The sequence below is a fragment of the Syzygium oleosum genome, unplaced genomic scaffold (assembly GCF_021117445.2).
Source record: "Syzygium oleosum isolate NSW1041296 unplaced genomic scaffold, Sole_v2.1 Sole_v2.23, whole genome shotgun sequence".
Taxonomy (NCBI): domain Eukaryota; kingdom Viridiplantae; phylum Streptophyta; class Magnoliopsida; order Myrtales; family Myrtaceae; genus Syzygium; species Syzygium oleosum.
Genome location: NW_026607507.1, coordinates 4264224 through 4284883, shown reverse-complemented (window position 1 = coordinate 4284883; position 20660 = coordinate 4264224). Strand labels below are relative to the sequence as shown.

At 42.8% G+C, this 20660-nt stretch overlaps 4 protein-coding genes across 6 annotated transcripts; 3 read left to right on the top strand and 1 right to left on the bottom strand.

Annotated features, from left to right (window-relative positions):
- The first annotated feature begins 1396 nt into the window (after positions 1–1396).
- Positions 1397–5626, top strand: LOC115682345 (probable galacturonosyltransferase 10). The gene is made up of 2 exons (XM_030606535.2): positions 1397–1949; positions 3781–5626. Exons 1-2 carry the CDS (start codon positions 1800–1802, stop codon positions 5227–5229), a joined length of 1599 nt encoding a protein of 532 aa, XP_030462395.1. The 5' UTR covers positions 1397–1799; the 3' UTR covers positions 5230–5626.
- A 534-nt stretch (positions 5627–6160) lies between these two features.
- LOC115682388 (QWRF motif-containing protein 3) lies at positions 6161–9832 on the top strand. Its single transcript, XM_030606600.2, has 6 exons — positions 6161–7797; positions 8167–8286; positions 8397–8513; positions 8599–8688; positions 8773–8880; positions 9340–9832. The coding sequence occupies exons 1-6, from the start codon at positions 6586–6588 to the stop codon at positions 9454–9456; spliced, it is 1764 nt and encodes a 587-aa protein (XP_030462460.2). The 5' UTR covers positions 6161–6585; the 3' UTR covers positions 9457–9832.
- Positions 9833–11274: 1442 nt separating this feature from the next.
- Positions 11275–14362, top strand: LOC115682359 (uncharacterized). 3 transcript variants are annotated; one of them, XM_030606562.2, is made up of 4 exons: positions 11275–11462; positions 11561–11746; positions 12865–13276; positions 13750–14362. In XM_030606562.2, the coding sequence occupies exons 2-4, from the start codon at positions 11696–11698 to the stop codon at positions 14265–14267; spliced, it is 981 nt and encodes a 326-aa protein (XP_030462422.1). In that variant the 5' UTR covers positions 11275–11462; positions 11561–11695; the 3' UTR covers positions 14268–14362. The 3 variants fall into 3 exon arrangements, with proteins under 3 accessions (XP_030462422.1, XP_030462421.1, XP_056177582.1); XM_030606561.2 differs by having other exon boundaries at positions 11555–11746; XM_056321607.1 differs by having other exon boundaries at positions 11275–11746.
- Positions 14363–14488: 126 nt separating this feature from the next.
- LOC115682358 (beta-glucuronosyltransferase GlcAT14A-like) lies at positions 14489–18225 on the bottom strand. Its single transcript, XM_030606559.2, has 4 exons — positions 16881–18225; positions 15815–15890; positions 15594–15709; positions 14489–15121 (listed from the first exon to the last, which is right to left on the bottom strand). Exons 1-4 carry the CDS (start codon positions 17467–17469, stop codon positions 14613–14615), a joined length of 1290 nt encoding a protein of 429 aa, XP_030462419.1. The 5' UTR covers positions 17470–18225; the 3' UTR covers positions 14489–14612.
- Between the last annotated feature and the right edge of the window lie 2435 nt (positions 18226–20660).

The following is a 20660-nucleotide window of genomic DNA, read 5'->3' as shown; positions in this document are numbered from 1 at the left end:
GAAATAACAGGGTATGGTAATTAGTAAGAGTACAGGACGGTCAACTCCCCAAAACTTGATGTTGATGCATTGTGAATACTCGTACTCGATGGAGCTCCTCCAGAATCTGTTGGACCTCACAATATTCATCGGGTACACAGAAGCAACAATCTCAGAAATCAACGGATGCGTCTCGTAGAGACGATAGGTTCTCTAGTTCCGGACGCTCTAACCATTAGGAGATGCTTAGTGACTTGATATTTGGACAGGCGACTGTAACTCTCTGACTCTCTAAGAATACCCCAAGCGATTTGTCAAACTCCTAAGTTTCTGGGAACCACAATTTTATTTCACGCAGGCCATAACAATCCGGGACAGCCAAACTCTGGAGCGCCGGACACCCGTCTATAAAGTTCTTGAGCAGATCATCGTTCGATGTGATTTCCTTGAGATGCAACAATTGAGTGCCAATTCAGCTTGCAGCTCACCAACTTCAGTTCAGTCAAGAAGCTGCTATGGAGAAGAAAACCAGGCAGTTCATACTTATATCCCGCGGCGGGAAAGCCGCAAGCCAGAAAATCCAAATCAGGGATCTCAGCATTCCTATTCACCGCAAACTCTTCGGGCTTGAGGGATATCAGTTCATGTTTGAGGTCAATGTTAATGAAAGCTCTGCACAAAGCAGCACATGTTTGATCTTGACCTTTTTGTTTATCTTACTTCCTCAAGAATAAGAAGAATTCTGCCATAGATGATAGGCACAATCAACAACAATCAGGGAATGTTCTTATCATTCTGTAACCACTAATTTATATTAGCCATTGGATCAAATCTGTTACATCATACTCTTTTATATCATCTCTCATATAATGATAAAAACAATAACGTAAATATACGGTCAATGTTATATTAGAAATGCTTCGCATTTAGATATCTCGAAACCATCTATAGACCGGTAGAGCACCACCATTAAGGACAAAATACTCAACTCAATTTATTTTTTTAGGGATATAAAGACGGAAACCTTTTGTCCCTTCGGGAAGCCCGTATATGCAAATCAATAATGGATCATCTACTTGGCCGGCGCAAAATTAGACAAAAAAAAACTCCAAATTTTGACAAGTGAGGAGAGGCCTTCTACGGAACGGTACCGAAGAAACTAATAATTCCTTATCGCACCATATCGTACCCAAATTTATCTTTATCGTATTTTCAATACAAAGCATAATAACCACATTTATTTATCTCTATCGTATTTTCAATACAAAGCATAATAACCACATTTATCGTATGGTCAATTATCTGATATAATAATTTGCACAGGAGACATGACAAAACGAGCCAGAGTCCGACGAGGTACAGACGGAGGATAGGTCCTCGGAGACTATGGAGAAAAGCCCGGAGAGCCGGGGAAAAAGATGGAAGTTTTTAAGGGGGGGGAAACGTGATGGAGATCAGCAGTGCGGTTGACAAATGGATCTCAAACTAGAACAACGTGAAAAGACCGTCTCAGTACAGAAGAACAGAACAGCGTAGCTGAAACATCGTCTGCCTGTCGAGGGGAAAAAACAAGAAAAGCCTCTCTGCGTTGCTCGAGCAAGCGCCCCACCTCCCCCAATGCCGTGATTGCCTGCTTCCGCGCAGCACCTTGGCTCCACAATTTCGACGCGAGATCGCAAGCTTTCTTGCAGATCTCTCTCTCCTTCTCTCGTCACCCGGTCCCCGATCCGCATCGCGTTCTCGGCGCCCCCTCCTTTCTGGGAAGCGGTGGCTCTTGGTTTTCTCCCCTCGTAGCTTTTGTTTCGGAATTCGGCGGAGCAATGAGGCGGAGGGCCGCGGATTTCCGGAGACCCGCGAAGCGGCGGTGGCCCAACGTGGTGTGGTGGACATTGTGCGGCATTCTTGTCTTGCTCTTCATCGTGATTCTGAGCAAGGACAGTCAAGTCGAATCCAGGCCTTCCATGTCCAAGGCAAGATTTTGGCGACCTCCCTTCCCTTTTTTCTTCCGAAATTGAACTGGGTCGGTTGATTCCGTCCGTTTGGTTGTTGGATTCTACTTTTCTTTCACTGTGCGGTCGAATATAAGTTGCTTGGGCTGGAAATGAAAACTGCCGACAGCGCAATTTTGTCAATCTCTTTGTTTCACTGACAATATTGTGAAGATTATCGGTCTCTGAGTTGTGCTTTTATGCTGATGCCGGCATTCAGACTGAATCTGCATTGCACTTGTTTTGGGGAAAGAACCAAAGAAAATGTATGTCGTTCCTGCCATCGAGTTCCGACCTTGTGATTTTGTTATGGATATGTTCGGAAATTGCTTTACATATTTCATATGTTAGTTGCAAATTTGAGGTCTTCTCAACCTTGGAATTGGGAAATGTTGAAGGGACTACTTGAAATCTGCGATCAAGTACTTGGGATATACAATAAACAAGTGCTATGTAATTGCTGTTGGGAGAAAGTCTCTTTAGTCAGCTTGTAAAGCATTGATTTATCGAATTGGGGAAAATGGTAGCAGCACTAGTGGAAACTTATCTTTTTCAATGCTGACTAAGAGGTTCTCGCATAAGCAATTCGATGAAAAAATGGAATTTGAGAAGCAAATGATGTAGCACTGATATGACCACATAGTTTAGTGATTTATTCATAGGAGGGACAGTGATTATCTAGTGGATAGACCTTGGAGAGACCTTACAGAACAATTTGATATATGGGTTAAATCTTGCAGGAGTTTAGTTAGATGTCACGTGACTTATCTTTTTTGGGTAATAGACAGCTCAGTCTCTCCCGAAGAAGATGGCGTACGTGGAGAACTGGACTGGACACTGTAATTGTTTGAAGCTTCACAATTATGGATATCATGGTTTGATATCTTATGAGGGCTAATCTGTCTGGATGTACTCTTTTTTTCTTTTGAGTTCTTGTTTATGTTTTACCAGGACGAATATGAGGGTTGTGCAAGGGGAAATTCATACCCATCAAGTTCAACTATTCAGAATCAGATTCGTTATTCTAAGAAAACCCAAATGAGCATTCATTTTGTTCTAGAGGAGAAGTTTGATTTTCCATGTTTTGAATTAGCTGGATTATATCTCATTTGTTGTGGATGATTCTATTGCCGTAGGTCACAATAATGTCGAATTCTTACATTAAAACTGATGTAAGAATAGAATAAAAAGGAAAAGATGTTTGCCTGCAATGTGCATTCAATGATGTTTTCTCTTAATGACTTGGAATTGAGGAACTTCGTTTGCATACATTGGAGATTCACTGAAAATTGTTATATAATGTTCTCTTTTTTCTGTCAGCACTGTTTCGAGATTTAAGTACTGAAGTAATGACTTTGCTATGACCAGCTGTGGTAAATACTATTCCAAGTAGGAGTTTAGGATGGAGGATTTGGTGCGTGTGTAGTTCATGTAATATCTTCCGTATGCAGATCAGATTATGTAGTGCATTTCTACCTACTATTCTGTGCACAGACTTTACCATTTTAAAGCATTGTAGTTTGTGACCTTCAGTAAGGTGATCTAGTTACTAGCATGAAAAACAGATAATCTTCTTACTTTGGAATGACACTAATTTGTGATTGTGTTTTTTTGTAATGCAATTAATTTTTGGCATACAGTATATTGTGAGTGAGACTAAATTGTTCTTTTTACTTGGATAGCTAAACTGTTAATCTGCTTGTTTGCACTATGGCTGTGATTGAGGTTTTCTATACTCATCTGTTCCTTCTACTATCAGCTTGTCTCTGATGTTTTACGTAGGAGTCCTCATTTTTCTTCTCCTCTGTCGCAGAGATATTACCAGCGTGAAAAAATCATGGAAGGCCTTAACATTACTGATGAAATGCTGAGCCCTAATTCTGTCACAAGACAAATCAGTGATCAGATATCTCTGGCAAAAGCTTTTGTTGTGATTGCAAAAGAAAGTAACAATCTACAGTTTGCTTGGGAATTGAGTGCTCAGATTCGTAATTCACAGGTCCTCCTCTCTAATGCTGCAACTAGACGAACTCCCCTGACGGTTACAGAATCAGAAACATCAATCCGCGACTTGGCCTTGTTGCTTTTCCAAGCCCAACAACTGCACTATGATAGTGCAACCATGATCATGAGACTTAAAGCTAGAATCCAAGCTCTTGAAGAACAGATGGGTTCGGTAAGTGAGAAGAGCTCAAAGTATGGCCAGATTGCTGCAGAAGAAATACCAAAAAGCTTATTCTGCCTGGGAGTTAGGTTAACAACTGAATGGTTCAAAAGACCAAACTTACAAAAGCTCGATGAAGGACGTAAGATGGATGCCAAACTTATGGATAGCAATCTCTTCCATTTCTGCGTGTTTTCCGACAATATCCTTGCGACTTCAGTTGTGGTGAACTCAACCTCTATAAATTCAAGAAATCCTGACAAAGTTGTCTTCCATCTTGTGACCGATGAGATAAATTATGCACCAATGAAAGCATGGTTCAATATGAATGATTTTCGAGGAGTCACTGTTGATGTCCAAAAATTTGAAGACTTGAGCTGGTTAAATGCTTCTTATGTTCCTGTTCTAAAGCAGCTCCAGGACTCTGAAACTCAGAGCTATTACTTCTCTGGCAGTAATGATGGGAGCAAGACGCCCATCAAGTTTCGGAACCCTAAGTACCTATCCATGCTTAACCATTTAAGGTTCTATATCCCAGAAGTATTTCCTGTACTGAAGAAAGTCGTTTTTCTGGACGATGATGTCGTGGTGCAGAAAGATCTGTCTGGACTTTTCTCCATCGATTTGAATGGCAATGTCAATGGAGCTGTAGAAACATGCATGGAAACTTTTCATCGGTACCATAAGTATCTGAATTACTCCCACCCTCTCATACGAGAAAACTTTGATCCCGACGCGTGTGGATGGGCATTTGGGATGAATGTGTTTGATTTGGTGGAATGGAGGCGGAGGAACGTTACAGGTATCTACCATTACTGGCAGGAAAACAACATTGATCGGACATTGTGGAAACTCGGGACTCTCCCACCCGGGTTGTTGACTTTCTATGGGCTTACTGAGCCCTTGGATCCCTCGTGGCACGTGTTGGGGCTTGGCTATACAAATGTGAATCCTCAGTTGATAGAGAAGGGGGCTGTCCTGCACTATAACGGCAACTCAAAGCCGTGGTTGAAGATTGGGATGGAAAAGTACAAGCCTCTTTGGGAAAAGTACGTTGATTACACTCACCCTCTATTACAACGGTGCAATTTTCACTGATTGTCGACGGTTTCTTCCATCATGTCACGGTGCTTTTCAGGGACAGAGTAAGGTTGAATACTCTTATCAACATTAGTATTTTAGCATGGCTGATGGTAGTTGTATCATGGCTCAGATTTATAGTTTTTGCTCTCAGTGTAGATCAATCTACATATTCTGTATGACCACGTGAAGGTTTAGTTTTTGTATGTTAACAAGGCAGATTGAGCTGTAAACAGAAAGTACAGACCTGTTAGCTTCATTCTTTCGATTGCTGTCTACTTCCCTTGTACCATGCTTATTCTGTTGGAGTTCAGCATATTGTATTTAGAGATCTCAAACTTTCGACCGAGTTGCAGATCGAAATGTATTCACCCTACCAATTGGCAGTGAGCATGTATAAGGCAAAGGTCAATAACTTTCTACTGTGTCATTTTATTCTTTCCTCCCAAGTGTATCTGAATGATGGCATTTAGAGCGAACAAACTAGGCATCAAATTAGGGCCATGAGCATCGCAAGAGCTAGTTTTTCCATGCCTGAATCCCTGACTAGGATTGTCGAACAATGGATCGAGTTGCCCTTTATGCTCATTTATCTGCATCGACAGCTTTACGAGGTTTCCCTCGAGAATGAATCGCGCATAAGTTTCTCTCCTCTGCTCTGCTTGCTGCATTTGATTTCGTTTAAGGTGGCAAGTCACTGTTGCCTTTCTATACACCATGGAGCTCCTGGCAAATTGTGGGTCTGAGCCTCTGAGACTTTCCTTTTGACTTGAAAAAAGAAGGAAATCTGCGGGAGTCGGAAGAATCATAATTTGGAAAGTCTGAAGCACAAAAAGGAGTGATGTTTAGTAACAACTAACCAGGTATCACTTTCAGCTACCGTTGCCGATTGTCCTGGACTCTCTCCAACAACCTCAGCCTCTCCAAAGTTGGGGAACCTGAACAGTGAAGCCGTGCCGGCCACGTGCCGGCCTGGGGCACTGCTTAGAAATAACATGCCGGCGCAACTCTATTAACGAACAGACCAATCACTTCGTTTCCTCCTCCTGTTCCTTGTAGAGCCCGTCGGCCGTCCCACACAACTTCCATCTCTCATCCAAATGCTAAACGCCAAAACTACCCCTGTTTCTCTCATGTGGTGGTGGATTAACATCGAGCGAAACCAAACATGACACTTCAGCCATTACATAAGCCATTTTATCTTTTACTAAAAACCCTCCCAATAAAATCTCGCCGGCCGTATCTACTTTGCCGCCACTTTCAAATGTTTGTTTTTTTATCACTAACCGTCGTCACTGCTCACTGAACAAGCCCTCGTATCTCCGTCAATCTCTGTCTCTCTCTCTCCAATGCTTCCGTGCACAAACAAGTAAAATGATGAAGAATCACCAGGAGACCACAGCTTCAGATCAACCCCTGAAGGCTCGACGCCCCAAGTCCCGCGAAGTGAGCTCGCGGTACCTCTCGCCGACGTCGACTCCCACTCACGACAGCGGGATCCCGTCGCCGACCCGTGGCTCATCGCCGATGCGGCGTAAGTCCGGCGCGAGCTCCCAAGATTCTCGGAAGCACCGGAGCCTCGAGGAGTTGGGCTTTGCCAGAGGATCGCTGTGGCCTTCGGCGACTGCGATCTCGTCTCCTTCGCGGTCCTCGAGCACGAAACTGGACACTCTTGCCGATCACCTCGGGAACGACAGATTGAATGATCTTCTGGACCGCAAAAGCGGAAATAAGGTCGTGAGTGCTGAGAATCCCGCGCATTTGAGCAGGCAGAGGAGCGTAACCGAGATCAATAGAATCGAGAATGTGAAAGGGGCCAGTAAAGAGAACCACAGGCCGATTCTCGGCGGTTCCATGAGGTACACCGGTAAATTATTGTTTCCTGGCAGAAAATCGTCGTCTTCGAACAAGGGGTCGGAGAGTCCTGCCCCGATAATCCCTGGAAGATTCTCTGTTGACGAAAATGCTCTTTACAAGAAATCTTCCAGAAGGAAATCTGATACTTTCACGGACCATTCTCTTGAATCCGAATCCGAATGCAGCGATGTATCCTCTTCGGCATCCAATTTATCGTCGACGACAATGATGGGGAAAGCTGGTATAGAGGTTTCATCCAAGTACATGAACGATGTAACAGGAAGGTCCAGCAGGTGGACTTCAGATTCGAATGTTCAGCATCCTCTGTCGTTCGATGAAACCGCTAGGTCGAACAAGTTTACAGTAAAAGGTGCAATCAAGAGGGCTAGTTCGCTCACTGGGTACGGGAGTGCAATGTCGCAATGGGCTCTGTCACCCGGCAGGTCAGGTTCGTCTCCAATGTCTGTAGAAAATAAAGAGAGGCCGTTGTCTTTTTCGAACTTGAAGCCACCGTCGAGTCCCTCGAGGCATAATGGTGTGGAAAAGTTGCTTAATATGGGACTTGACTTGTTCAAGAGCAAGAAATCCTCATCTCATTCATCTCCTCTGGGTCCTGCTGGTGCAGAAAACGTTCATCAACTTCGTCTGCTTCATAATCGGTTGATACAATGGCAGTATGCGAATGCTAAAGCCGATGCTGGGAACTCGAATATCACTAGCCAGACTGAGGTGTGTGGCACTCAAAACATAATTTCTGTCAATTCTCAAGGTTAAAGCTGCATATTGTTAATTCATTCCGACAATAAGACTTCCGAGATTACGTTAATCACGCTGTCAATAAGGAGATGAACTGGGGAATTTTCCTCAAGCATATGGGTTTTAAGCATAACACGTTCTTCTATGATAAATATTTAGAGAGCTGAAATATACGTACGTCTGTGGCATCTGCATTCACATTAGGATCGAGACATGGATTGTATTTTCTCAGTTGATTGTAAATATGAAGTTAGGAGTATATATGTCATATCGTATGGCTGGACCAATAGGCATGCGATGAAAGTCTTGTACTAATTTATTGCTAATTTCCTGTCCTTTCAGAGAAATTTAGTATGTGCTTGGAGCAGCCTCACAAAATTGCAACATTCTGTGCTCCAGAAGAAATTACAGATGGAGAAAGAAAAGTTCCAAATGAAGCTGAACCTGATACTCCATACCCAAGTCAGTATGGAATCTTGTAGTAATCTCGCACAAATGTTTGCGATTGAACCGTTTTACTATTTATCTATCTGAATTAAGCCAGTCTGACTGAAATACATCACTTTCTGTAGATTAGACCACTGGAAACTTGGGGAGACATGGAAAGGCGACACTCGCTAGCAATTTCCAAGACAACCGAGTCTTTGCAATCTATTGTCGGTAGATTACCGCTCATAGAAGGTGCAGAGGTATGATGATCATCTTCAATTAGATCCTTTATAAAACGTGAAATATCTGTAGAGGTAGGCCTAAATGGAGAATAACCTTGTACAGGTCGAGCCACAATCTACTTCGTTCGCTCTCCGACACGCGTTGGATCTCACGACGTCTATCAAGTCAGCAATAACCGATATTTCCCCTTCGGTGAGAACCAAATACCGAAGTCAAACTCCTCATCCGGCTGCTTTTATTTGGTCTATGGCAATCTGAGATCTTAGGTCCTTACAGGGAGATGGCACCGTCCCATTGCTCTCAGAGTTGGCGAAGGTGGTTGGGCAAGAAAAGCTGCTCTTGGAGGAGTGCCTGGAGTGTCTTAGGACCATATCCAAGCTAGAGGTGAAAAAACCAACTCAAGTCTCTAACTCTATGAAAGCGTTTAATGCCCTAGGATGATATGTCGCATGTTTGCTGCGGCATCTTAGAGAAAACATGATTACTGAACCGCATTTGCTTCGACATGTGTATGTGCATAATGAGCTATATCATGCAAAGTCTTTCGCTGCATTGTCATCTGAATCGCATATACTTAACCAGGGTATTGGTAAACTTGGATAGTGATGCTTGATTTAGCCGGTCAGGTTAAACATTTTCTCAAGGAGAGCAGTTTGACTCTGTGCTGTGCACAAGCCCATGTTAATACAGAGAAATCGAAATTCGAAGTTCTATAGTAGCTAGCAGTTGCTGTAACTGCAGAAACTTTTTTCTTAGCAGCTCATAAGTAAAGGTCTAGTTAGATAAAACTTGTTATGAATATGAATTGCACCTGGTTCTAACTTCTGATTTGTGGTTTCGCAGATCCAAGAGAGTAGTTTAACAAGTAGCTTGATTCAAATGAATCTATGGCAACAGCAGCAGCAGCAGCAGCAGCAGCAGGAACATGTACAACTGCGACAACAACAACAATGTCAATAAGTGGCTTCACTTGAGAGTCAAGACGAAGATCTAGCAGTTGGACTGACAGGTTAGATGCACAGACAATTCGATTCGCTGCTTGATCGAAGCAGTACAATTTAAGAAAACCGGGCTTACTGATTCATTTAGTAGGTAAAACTAAGAAATGTGTTAGCTAAGGCTGAAAATGCGAGCAAACGCGACGCGGCTTGTGTCTCGTGACAATGTGGACGATCGAATCCGATACTGGAAAAGATTCTGCTATATCAGTTCAATAACCAGCATGACTTGAGATTCCTGCATTTTCATTGCATTCACGCTGAAAAGATTCGACTTTGATCGCGAATGATAATTCCAGCACCATGTCGCCAGACAACCGACATGATTTAGAAGTCCAGCGACGTTCTAACTCGTGGGAAACATCCGGTGCAATCACTCGATCTTGATTTTGGACCGAAACAGTTGAAGGTGAACGGAAAATCCGGCATTTCGAAACGCGATTAATTGTTGTGCTCGTTTTTTTAAAATCTAATTAGTGATTTATTAGTCTTCTTTTTCCACAAATTTTAAGGAATAATCAAAGAGCTCACGTTTGACTTCAGGATAATAAAACAAATCGTGATGTGCATGCATAACGTAACAATGCAGTTATTTTAAGTCATCTCTTGCGTGTAGATCCATCGAGATTTGATTTAATGGGTCATGCTTATCCGAAATATATCTTAGTTATAAAATAAATTTCTATAAAAATAAAAAATATTAAGTCAATTAATAAGGGTGCGATCTTGCTAATGGTTTTTGTACCATTGGAAACAAAGAGAATCGATATTATTGATCTCCTCCTTTGTTTACGGGCTTTACAAGCTCCTTATGTACATGTGATCTCCTCCGTCGTAAACTCAATCAGAGCCGGCTTCCATTCCAGCTTATTGCTTGCGTGCGGCATCCCGCCGTCCTGTCTGTCGAATTTCGATGTGTCCTTTTTTTATCCGGCTTGCACGCGAAAGGGATGTTAAAGTAAGTCCGCATCGTCCGTCTCCGATTTTGTAGGCTTTTGATATGTACGAAGGTCTTCCTCCACGTTTTTTACTTAAATTTAAGGGATAAGTACGTTGAAAGTCTTAAAACTCATCACGAAAGTGTAATTGAGTCATGAAACTTTTAAAAAGTGCAATTGAGTCCTACAACTTGTCACGAAAGTGCAATCGAGTTCTAAAACTTTCAAAAAAATTCAATCAACGAAAGGACTCAACTGGACTAGTTTGACGAGTTTGAGGACTTCGATTGCACTTTGATTGCATTTTCTTAACAAGTTTTAGAACTTAATTGAACTTTTTGAAAGATTCGAGATTAAATTACACTTCCGTGATAAATTTTAGCACTTCCAATGCACTTACCCCTGAATCTAAAAATCGGACATTGTTGTTAACAGATGTCAAAAAGGCTTTTGGGACAAGGGATGATGCATCAGTTCAGTTGGGGATGCCAAAATCGGTTTGAGGCTCGTGGGAAGAGATTACTTTAATGCTTCATCTTGTTTGGGTGAGCTTTCTCTGTTAGTCGCTTTCGCGTGAACTGTCCCAGAGGCCCGCCCTCCCTCCCCTCCATCCCATCTCTTTCGTCCCCTGTTTTTCTGACGTTTTTGTTCCCTTTCCCTTTGTTTCGCCTCATCTCTGTTCGTCGTGTTCTCCCCGTCTTTAGCTAAGCACCACCCAACTCATCCAACTGCTCGTGATCGCGTCGGCAAGTTAACGTTTTGCTCTGGACGTGCTTGCGCCAGTCTCGCTCAATCCGACCCGTATGATGAAATCGCGCGCGCGCTCGTTCGTTCGAGGCGCGCTCGTTCGTTCGAGGCGTTGTGTGTTTTGAGCATGAGCCTACCCTCTGTTTTTGTCGGTCCTAGGAAACAGAGCAAAGATCGGTTCTGAGAAGGGTAGGCAGGGACGTGTAAAGCTTGAGGTTTGAATGGCAGAAAAGACCCGTTGTCGGCACGCGAGTCTTGCGAGTTTTACAGTGACGCGATGGGGGTATGGGTTCTCTCGCGCTTTCCTCTTTCTACAGTTTTACGGTTTTACACTTTGATCGATTGTCTTCGTGATGACTTTGGAACTAAATACAGCGACAGTTGCAGAACCATATAAAAAGCCCAAAGAAGAAAACAGACGACTTGTTTTAGTGCTCTGACGCATTTCCCTTGAGCTCTCTCTCTCTCTCTCTCTCGTGTGCATACTTGGATCATCCACCGCTTTGGAAGTGAGCAATGCGACGCAGAGCAGAGGGTGAGCTCGCCGCTTTCAACGATGGCTGCAAGGTACTCTCTCTCTCTCTCTCTCTCTCTCTCTCTCTCTCTCTCTCTCTCTCTGTTTGTTTGTGTGCGTTTAGAGGCAAGTTTTGCTCTTGAAATGGGAGGGTTCTGGTTCCACGGAGAAATCTTCTGCTGCTTGCTGTTTCTACTTTCTGCCATAGAAGTACATTCAAAAGGGTCAATTCTCCTCTTCTTCTTTTTAGTGAAACTCAGTCGCTTCGAGCGAGCCGATCACAGAGCATGAAGCTCTCTTCTTCAGATGATCTTCTTCTTCCCCGATAACAAAATCCTATGTACCATGCAAAAGATCGGATTCAACGAGCAAATAGAAACTAACGCAGACAAGGATTATAGCAAAGCAAATACTGAAACACTTCCTGCGGAGACTAATCTCCCGAGATTGCGAACGTCAAGAGAGCAGAGGGAGAAGATGGAGACAGACAAAAGAGTTCACGTGTCAAAAAATAAAATAATAGCAGCAGACAGGGGACAGCCCCACAGCTGTTTGATGGCTGCCTCCCTGACGTGTCGCTCGTGGAGATATCATGATTTAAGGGTTAAAATCTTATCCACCGTTCGAGCTTTGTTTCTTTGAAAAATCGAAGAAAATCCCAATTTTTTTACCGGGTGGATCGTACCTTCTATCTGGGCTTGGAAAGTAATCATGTGAGATTACTCCCACATATATCGAAAGGATCTCAAACATGTACAATACCTGCCCAATGTATTTTACATTTGAGGAGTCGAAGTCATAGGACAAATAACTCCGAAAGTTGACTTAAATTTCATGTCTTTCTGCATTCATTTTCCAGAGATTATCTCTCCCTACCTTCAACTTCATTAAGATTCTCATCCACAAGTGGCATTGCTGGGAAACTTTCTTCACATTTAGGACGAAGGAGGTCGAAAGCCAGGACTGCTAAGAACTGTCCTTAAGATGAGATGTCATACATTTTCATTGTCAATGGACGTAATTTTGACAATTTTTTTCACATGCAGTGCATTAGATGTGAGACGTGTACTTTTAAATCATACGAATTAGCTACGTGATCTGCGTTCACTTCGTTTGCTTGAAGAAACAAAGAAACAGCTTTCATTCTGTTATCTGCTTGCCTTTGTTCAAGGAGAACAAGAGGGTCAGCAGCACTAGCATGCTCCTGTGCTGCAAGCTCTACATATCTGAATCAAGAAACCGCGCCGTACTTGACTCCATCGAACGGGCGGCCCGCCTCGACCCGGAGACCATCGTCGTGAATAAGTTTGAGGATCGGGCTTACAACCGCATCAGGTACACTCTCGTGTCCTACGTTGTCCATGACTGCACAGGCCAGGCCGTGTACAGCCCCTTGCAACAAACCGTCATTGCCATGGCCGAAGCCGCATTCGAGGCAATAAACTTGGAACTGCACTCGGGAGCCCACCCTCGGCTCGGGGTGGTGGACGACATCGTCTTCCATCCGCTCGCCCGAGCTTCTCTTGATGAAGCGGCTTGGCTCGCCAAAGCTGTGGCTGCTGACATTGGCCTCAAACTCCAAGGTTTGGTCGTTCCTCTTGCATTTATACATATTTGACTTCTATTTAGTCTATCAACAGTGGACTATACCATGCTTGATACATTAGTTGAGCTGTCTGCATATTCTCATCGAATGTTCAAAATTGGAAAGGCTTTACTATCAACATACCTAATAAATTCTCATCCATATAAAAGGCACAAAGAGGTAGTAATGGTGTGAAGATAAAGCATGAACAAATAGCATCCCTAACATTGCAATTCCATGTTTGGATTCACCTATTTGTCACAGTAAAATTATTTAGGTGGCACAAACTTAAACTTGTCTCTTCCATCTCATCCCTAAAATGAATCTGCATATAATTTTTCCACTTATTTCAGTAGAATTATATTATAGATCATATGGCTCATTTCTTCTGAGCATGGAAAGACTACTAATTTTTTCAATCTCTAGGTCACTGTCCCTTCCTTAACTACTTACTCTCTTTCACACTTTCAGTACCGGTGTACCTGTATGCTGCTGCGCACCCAACCGGAAAGGCCCTAGACACCATCAGGCGTGAGCTCGGCTACTACCGGCCCAATTTCATGGGCAACCAGTGGGCTGGATGGACGATGCCCGAAGTCCTCCCTGAAAGGCCCGATGAGGGCCCGACACACGTATCTCGAACGAGAGGCATCACCATGATCGGAGCCCGGTCATGGGTTGCCCTGTACAATGTCCCCATCCTGTCGACAGATGTGTCGGCCACCCGGAGAATAGCCCGTATGGTGAGTGCTCGGGGAGGAGGGTTACCGACGGTGCAAACGCTGGGCTTGGTTCACGGCGAAGACTCAACCGAGATCGCTTGCATGCTACTGGAGCCCAACCAGATTGGAGCAGACCGGGTCCAGAACCGGGTCGAAATGCTAGCAGCCCAGGAAGGATTGGATGTTGAGAGAGGATATTTTACCGACTTCTCACCAGAAATGATAATAGAAAAGTATGTGAAATTAGTGTCTTCCAGGGAAGACTAGGCTAAGATGGGCTTCCAGTGACATCAACAATATCTGCATGTTATTGCTCACAATGGTGGAACTGTGAATTTAAATTATGACTTTGTTGACAGTAATCACTTTTGACCACGAGTATCTTTTGAAGCAACTAAAGACTATACCAGAAGAGCATATCTTCATAACCGATGTGTTGATAAAAAGAGAAAGCAGTTAGCTAAGAGCAATTGAAAATCATAAGAGCATACCACAATCAAAAAGCTACAGTCAGTTTCATTCTGACGAATTAAATTGTAATGATTACATCAACTGTGAGATCTACAAATGCAAAAATTTAGACTTGAGGTTGCTTAAGATCCTACTCACCATTTAAGAGCACTGCTTGCTCCGGAATCCTTCAGACAAAAGCTCCCGAAGCAACTCCAGCAATCTCACAGCTCCAGGTCCCGGCTTAAATACCGAATCGTCACCCCGCAAGGAGCAAGGGTCGGCCTCACCATCTGAGTTCCCAATGCACCACCCTCCCGGTGTGAACCGGCTTGTCCTACCTAAAAGCTCGCTGTCAATAAAACCCAAGACCGGATCACCTTTGCGGAACTTTCTCGCAAATGGGGCCTTGCTTTTAACCATTTTAGCGAAATGCCTGAGGGAGAGGTCAAGAGGATGCTGCCCCGGAGGATCGGCCCAAGCAATGTAGTGAAGGTCATGGCTTATGGCAGTCTTGCGGTACTCTTTGGCATTACAAACGACGGTGTGAAAATAAGCTTCTGGAGAAGATATAAAGTTTGTGTAGTACATGAGAATGGTTCTAGGAAGGTTATCCCATCCCCAAATGCAGTACTCGAGAAAATCACGGGTTAGCATCACCCACGCCGATCCTGTTTAGTGAAGAGCGGACAGAATAGGTCAAAACAGGGATCACGTAAAAATCAGGGGATTTGGAACTTGGACCAATGTTAATGGTTCTGGAGATGCGATTTCTGCTTGATGATGAAAATTGTCAAATCCTTGTTATCATGATCTACTAGCACATTTCTCAAAGTCAACCATCATTCATTACATCGGTCCTGTCAAAAGTGCAAGGCTGAGCAAAATTGGACATTGTAGGACGATTGTCCTCAGACATCATCTCCTTATACACCCTTCCTCATCTGTTTCGCCTTTACAGCAGAAAACACACCATTCCCATGCTTGTCAACAAGTTAATGAAGCTCGTCCCAGGACAAACTATTTTGAACATCCTTTTGCACGACTCCTACATCTTAGGTGTACAGCAATCACTGATAATAAGGTTCAAGCACGATGTATATGATGGGATGGACTCTGAAGTAAGCTAACCCATGTACTCACCAGTAAACAACTTAAAGGATGTTGGCAGTGATCGACGTTGAGTGGTCAAAGATATGTCAGACTTTTTTGACAAGTACAGCCCTGGATCGATGATGATTGGTTTCGCCCTTTGGTCCCTGAAAGTATAGCCACAGATTGTTGAACCATAGTTGACATAGAAGATGAAAACATGAACTCAAAGGGTTTTCATCAGAATAGTCGCAAGATTTTGTATTACGTACAATTTCCACCCAGCAATCTGAGCATGTTCAATAAAATTCAGGCTTCTGGACAAATTGCTAAACACAAACAGCAGATCTGCACAAATAGAAGGAAAACAAAACTTTATTTGCAAAGACCAACCAATGAGAGAACTTGACTTCAAAAGGAAAGCTCTAACAAAAAACAACTTATGCTGCAACTAGTTAGTTGATGCGTAACATGAGAGGCAGAGCAGATTCAAAGGAAAATTGGCTTCTGACCGTATGAAACACAAGAAAAGCAAATGTCCACTGGAAGGAAAAGAAAATGGAGAGAATTATTTCTTGGTCTAGAAAAGGAAATGTCTTCTCCGAATGAGCCGGACTCGCAAACAAAACTTTCCTCTTCGTAGATCAGAAGCCATGGTGGAGACATGAGCAGGTCCATCACATGGAGCAAGATGCTAAAAGTTCCCTAACTGATGCTGATACCATTTTTGGAAAGAACATGGACATCTGAAAGTTATAACCAAGCAAAGTAAACCAAACTGGTGGGAAGAACGAAGTTCAGCTTGTGCTTCCAAAACATACACAACAATCAGGAAACAAATCAAACATTTAAAATGTCGGAAGTTGATGGGTGCATCAGCTGCATAAACCAGAGCAGTATTCAAATCCAAACAACCCAGTAAGCACCACAGACAGACATGTACATGTTTTCCAATTCATTGCCAAAGTGAATTTTAAAAATGTCAGATGACAACATCAGCAACATACTCCAGGGCATCTGAAGAATTCAGAAAGGCCCGCAACAAATCCAAATCCTCCTAAACTATGTGCCTTGAAAAAGGAAAAGAAAAGCCGTCACTTCTAAATCATTTTCAAATGCAACTTACAAATTCAGACACATTAAGTACACAGGCCGTTCACTAGTTCAACAAAGTGGAGACGTCCTCAGAGTCCATGCGAATTAAAACGCTAGGTTGTCGGAGTAAATTCCAAAACTAGCTCATAACAAAAGCTCTACCGAAGAAGGCAACATTACTTGATCGAGAAAACCAAGCTAACAAGAGCAAGTAAAACTCGAAAATAAGAATCTCATACTGACCATCCTGCGTCATAAGAGGATAATCCGCAGCGCTGAGATTTATAAACCAGTCCCATCGCAAATTCTCCCTCAACATAATTGCAATGGCCTGAAGTGTACTTGCAATCATTGTAGGTCCCTTATAAGTAACCAAATTCGACTGAGCCATTACTCTAACATTCTCTACTTCACGGAATGTCGGATCATTCTTTACATACAGGGTCAAATCCATCCGTTCGCGAGGAGGCGCCTCAAGGTCCAGATGCAGAATATACTGGTTTCTAGGATGATAAACAGCTTGTAGGGTTCTCATCATCCTCTGACTGTCGCCTTTTGTACCCGAAATAAGATACGCAAATCTGGGTGCATCCCCACCTAAATGGCCATTGGTATTGGCCGATTTATCTATTTCTGATTCTACAAAGAGCCCATTTCGATCGTCCAACTTCTCCTCAAATGCGGATTGATCTCCACCATAAGGAGATCCAAACAGCCCGAAAACAGCAGAAAACAATAGCGTGACCGACATGAGTAAACTTGCGAAAAACGGCACGATCCATTTCCGATCACTGAAAATCCTTACCAGGTTAGAATTAGCATTTTTCCTCATGCTCTTCAAAAAGGTGGCTGTGAGAGTATCCCAAGATTCCTGGCTAAAAGAAAAGCTCAGGGTAGTCGCAAGGATGTTCGAAAGTGTAACCAAAGTCGCTTCTTAGGGCTTATGAACAGCATTTAAGCTGAATGCTCGACAGTTTTCAACATAAAAACGGCCCTTTGCAATCAGAGAAATGGGTGTTTCAAGTAATGATCTCATTTTGCTAAAAGAAAAAATAATGATCCCATAACAGTCAATACGACAAGCTAGGCATTTAATAGAACGCGGGCTCAGTTGAATGTAACTGTTATGGGGGCTAATAATAGAAACAAAATCTTCTTGACGGAGAAAGCGAGGGAAAACGAACACTTGGAGTGCACGTTTGAAATGCTTCGAACCCAAGACACTGGCTGAGAGATACGAGCTCCCAATACAGAATCGGAGGATTAGAAAAGGAGAGAATCGTAAAGGAAGAGACTTTCTGGAACTTGAAGGAAAGGTAAACAAAAGGGTATACTTACTACACAGAGATTGAGATTAAGAAACCCAAAGAACGGTGAAAACGGGGAGATGTCACGAGCATAAAGACGACCCTTTTTGGTTCTCAAGAGATTCAGGGCTTTCTACAGATGGGTATTCCCTGCCTTGCTCTAACAGAGGGAGAAATTCGGGAAAGATGAGAGCTTGATGAAGAAGATGAAGAAGGAGGTGGAGGAGGAAAGCGGGGGAGGATGCACCGTACCGATGGGTTTAATCGATGTTTACGTGAATTGCGGGCAAAAAACAGCATAAAGCATGGGAATTATTGTGTTTTATTAACTAAGATTAATGCTAATCACACGTTTGAAATCGAAAGTCACGCGCGAAAGGGGACAAGACGGGCACGCGCGTACGCAGGAAAGAGAAGAAAGTGCAGACCTGCTTCCCATTTTAAAAACAAACGTAGAAAGTTTTGACGAGAAGAAGAAAAAAAAGACGGATGTTGGGAAATACCGTAGCGGCGGTGGCGGCGCCGTTTGACGGCCGGCTCGACTCAGCCCCTCTGCTCTTGCCGGGCTGACCCGGCACGGCCAATTTGGTAAAGCCCAGGTCAAAGATGACAATGGCTTACGAACTTGCTGTAGCATTTTGGTGGGTTTTTTTATGCGAGGCTCACCGAGCTCGAATCAATAAATAGTGAGCGGGTGCCGAGAGAGATAATTTTGTAGGGAAAAAGACATAAACAGTCTCTGAATTTTGATTCAATGTACAATTTGGTCCATGAACTTTTAATTTGTTCATGTAGTCCATGAACTTTATTCTAATGTTCAATGTGATCCCTAAATTTTTAATTTGTTCAATGTCGTTCATGAACTGTTAGTACATGTTCAATTCAGTCCCGAACTATATGAAAATATTCAATGTAGTACTTCAATTAATTTAAGTTCATGGACTACATCAAACTTTTACATATAGTTCAAGAACTAAATTGAATATGTACCAAAAGTCCAAAAATCGCATTGAATAAATTAAAAGTTCAGGGGGATCACATTGGACATTAAGGTAAAGTTCAGGAACTACACTGAACAAATTAAAAATTCAATAATCAAATTACACATTGGGTTAAGATTCATGGACTGTTTATGTCATTATCTCTTTTTTTTATGACTTTAAAAAATTTCGCATCGAATGTGAGGCTCTTAAAAATGACCGAATGAAGTTTTATGCCCGGTCTACCCTGTTTATTCAAATATTTATATGACGGAAGAGGAGGGATTATACAAAGATTGGAAAAAGAGGGAGAGAAATGGAGGGGACATGGAGGCGCGTGGCCAGCACGCTCCGGTGGGTGCGAGTGGGTTGGAGTGAAAAGCGTGGAAATGTTGGCGTCACGTCAATTACATTTGGAGTGAAAATATTTTTCTTTTTTGTCTTTCAATAGCATCGCTGGAGTCCATAAAAAGGACAGACACACACGTGTATATATATATATATATTTATTTTGCTTTTAAATTTTTATTTTACTTTTAAATATATATATAGTTATTTTGTTTTTAAATTTATACATATTTGTTTTGCTTTTAAATTTTATGGCTGCACTCGGCATTCTCTGTTTTCTTTTTATTTCTCGATAAAACTCTAATTTGACAATTAAATATGATAAACGAATGGATTTTTTTTTATAAAAAGAATCAGTGACGACTTTTCCGAAATTAATTTTGCGAAATGGGGCGGTCACTAGTTTCCTTTTATTTCCTTTTTTTTTTGGGTTAATACCACAAAAAATCCTAAACTAGTACACTTGTGACACATTTACCCCAAACTATTTTTTTGACCATAAAAAACCTCAAACTGGTACACCTATGACAATTTTACCCCGAACTATTTTTTTGACCACCAAAAACCTTAAACTGGTACACTTGTGACAATTTTACCCTGAACTTACCACAGAAAACCCCAAACTGGTACACTTGTGACAATTTTACCCTGAACTTACCACAGAAAACCCCAAACTGGTACACTTGTGACAATTTTACCCTGAACTTACCACAGAAAATCCCAAACTGGTACATATGTGACAATTTTACCCTTAATTAAATTTTTAATATTATTTTTTATTTTTTTGAATTTTTATTAATTTTTTCTTTTTTTTCTTCATCTTCAACCTCTGGCCGGTAGCCGGATCGACGACCGGCTAGAGGCGGAAGCCGACGATGTCAGCCCCGTTGGCCGCTGGCGAGGGCCGCCCTCGCCGGCGTCGGGCGAGGGCTGCCCTCGCCGGCGTCGGACGAGAACAGGCCTCGCCTGGGTGGGCGAGGGCAACCCTCGCCTGAGTTGGGCGAGGGCAGCCCTCACCCACGCTGGCAAGGTCGAGCCTCGCTAGCGGCCGGCGAGGGCAGCCCTCGCCCACGCCGACAAGGTCGAGCCTCGCCAGCGGTCGGCGGGGCCAACCTTCCCGACATCCGCCTCTGGCCGGTCGCCGGTCCGGCGACCGCCCAGAGGTTGAAGATGAAGAAAAAAAAAAGAAAAATTCAAAAATTCAAAAAAAAAATATTATTAAAAAATTAGTTCGGGATAAAATTGTTACGTGTGTACCAGTTTAGGGTTTTTTGTGGTAAGTTCGGGGTAAAATTGTCACAGGTGTACCGGTTTGAGGTTTTTTGTGGTATGTTCGGGTAAAATTGTCACAGATATACCAGCTTGAAATTTTTTATGATCAAAAAAAT

Excerpts from the sequence above, each read along its gene's own strand:
- LOC115682345 (XM_030606535.2), top strand. The coding sequence starts at position 1,800 with ATGAGGCGGAGGGCCGCGGATTTCCGGAGACCCGCGAAGCGGCGGTGG. Across the intron at positions 1,950-3,780 it reads CCAGGCCTTCCATGTCCAAG|AGATATTACCAGCGTGAAAA; the intron begins GCAAGATTTTGG and ends CCTCTGTCGCAG.
- LOC115682359 (XM_030606562.2), top strand. The coding sequence starts at position 11,696 with ATGCGACGCAGAGCAGAGGGTGAGCTCGCCGCTTTCAACGATGGCTGC. Across the intron at positions 11,747-12,864 it reads CTTTCAACGATGGCTGCAAG|GAGAACAAGAGGGTCAGCAG; the intron begins GTACTCTCTCTC and ends CCTTTGTTCAAG. Across the intron at positions 13,277-13,749 it reads CATTGGCCTCAAACTCCAAG|TACCGGTGTACCTGTATGCT; the intron begins GTTTGGTCGTTC and ends TCACACTTTCAG.
- LOC115682388 (XM_030606600.2), top strand. The coding sequence starts at position 6,586 with ATGATGAAGAATCACCAGGAGACCACAGCTTCAGATCAACCCCTGAAG. Across the intron at positions 7,798-8,166 it reads ATATCACTAGCCAGACTGAG|AGAAATTTAGTATGTGCTTG; the intron begins GTGTGTGGCACT and ends CTGTCCTTTCAG. Across the intron at positions 8,287-8,396 it reads ACCTGATACTCCATACCCAA|ATTAGACCACTGGAAACTTG; the intron begins GTCAGTATGGAA and ends CACTTTCTGTAG.
- LOC115682358 (XM_030606559.2), bottom strand. The coding sequence starts at position 17,469 with ATGAGGAAAAATGCTAATTCTAACCTGGTAAGGATTTTCAGTGATCGG. Across the intron at positions 15,891-16,880 it reads TCCTCTTATGACGCAGGATG|ATCTGCTGTTTGTGTTTAGC; the intron begins GTCAGTATGAGA and ends CTATTTGTGCAG. Across the intron at positions 15,122-15,593 it reads ATCCTTTAAGTTGTTTACTG|GATCGGCGTGGGTGATGCTA; the intron begins GTGAGTACATGG and ends TTCACTAAACAG.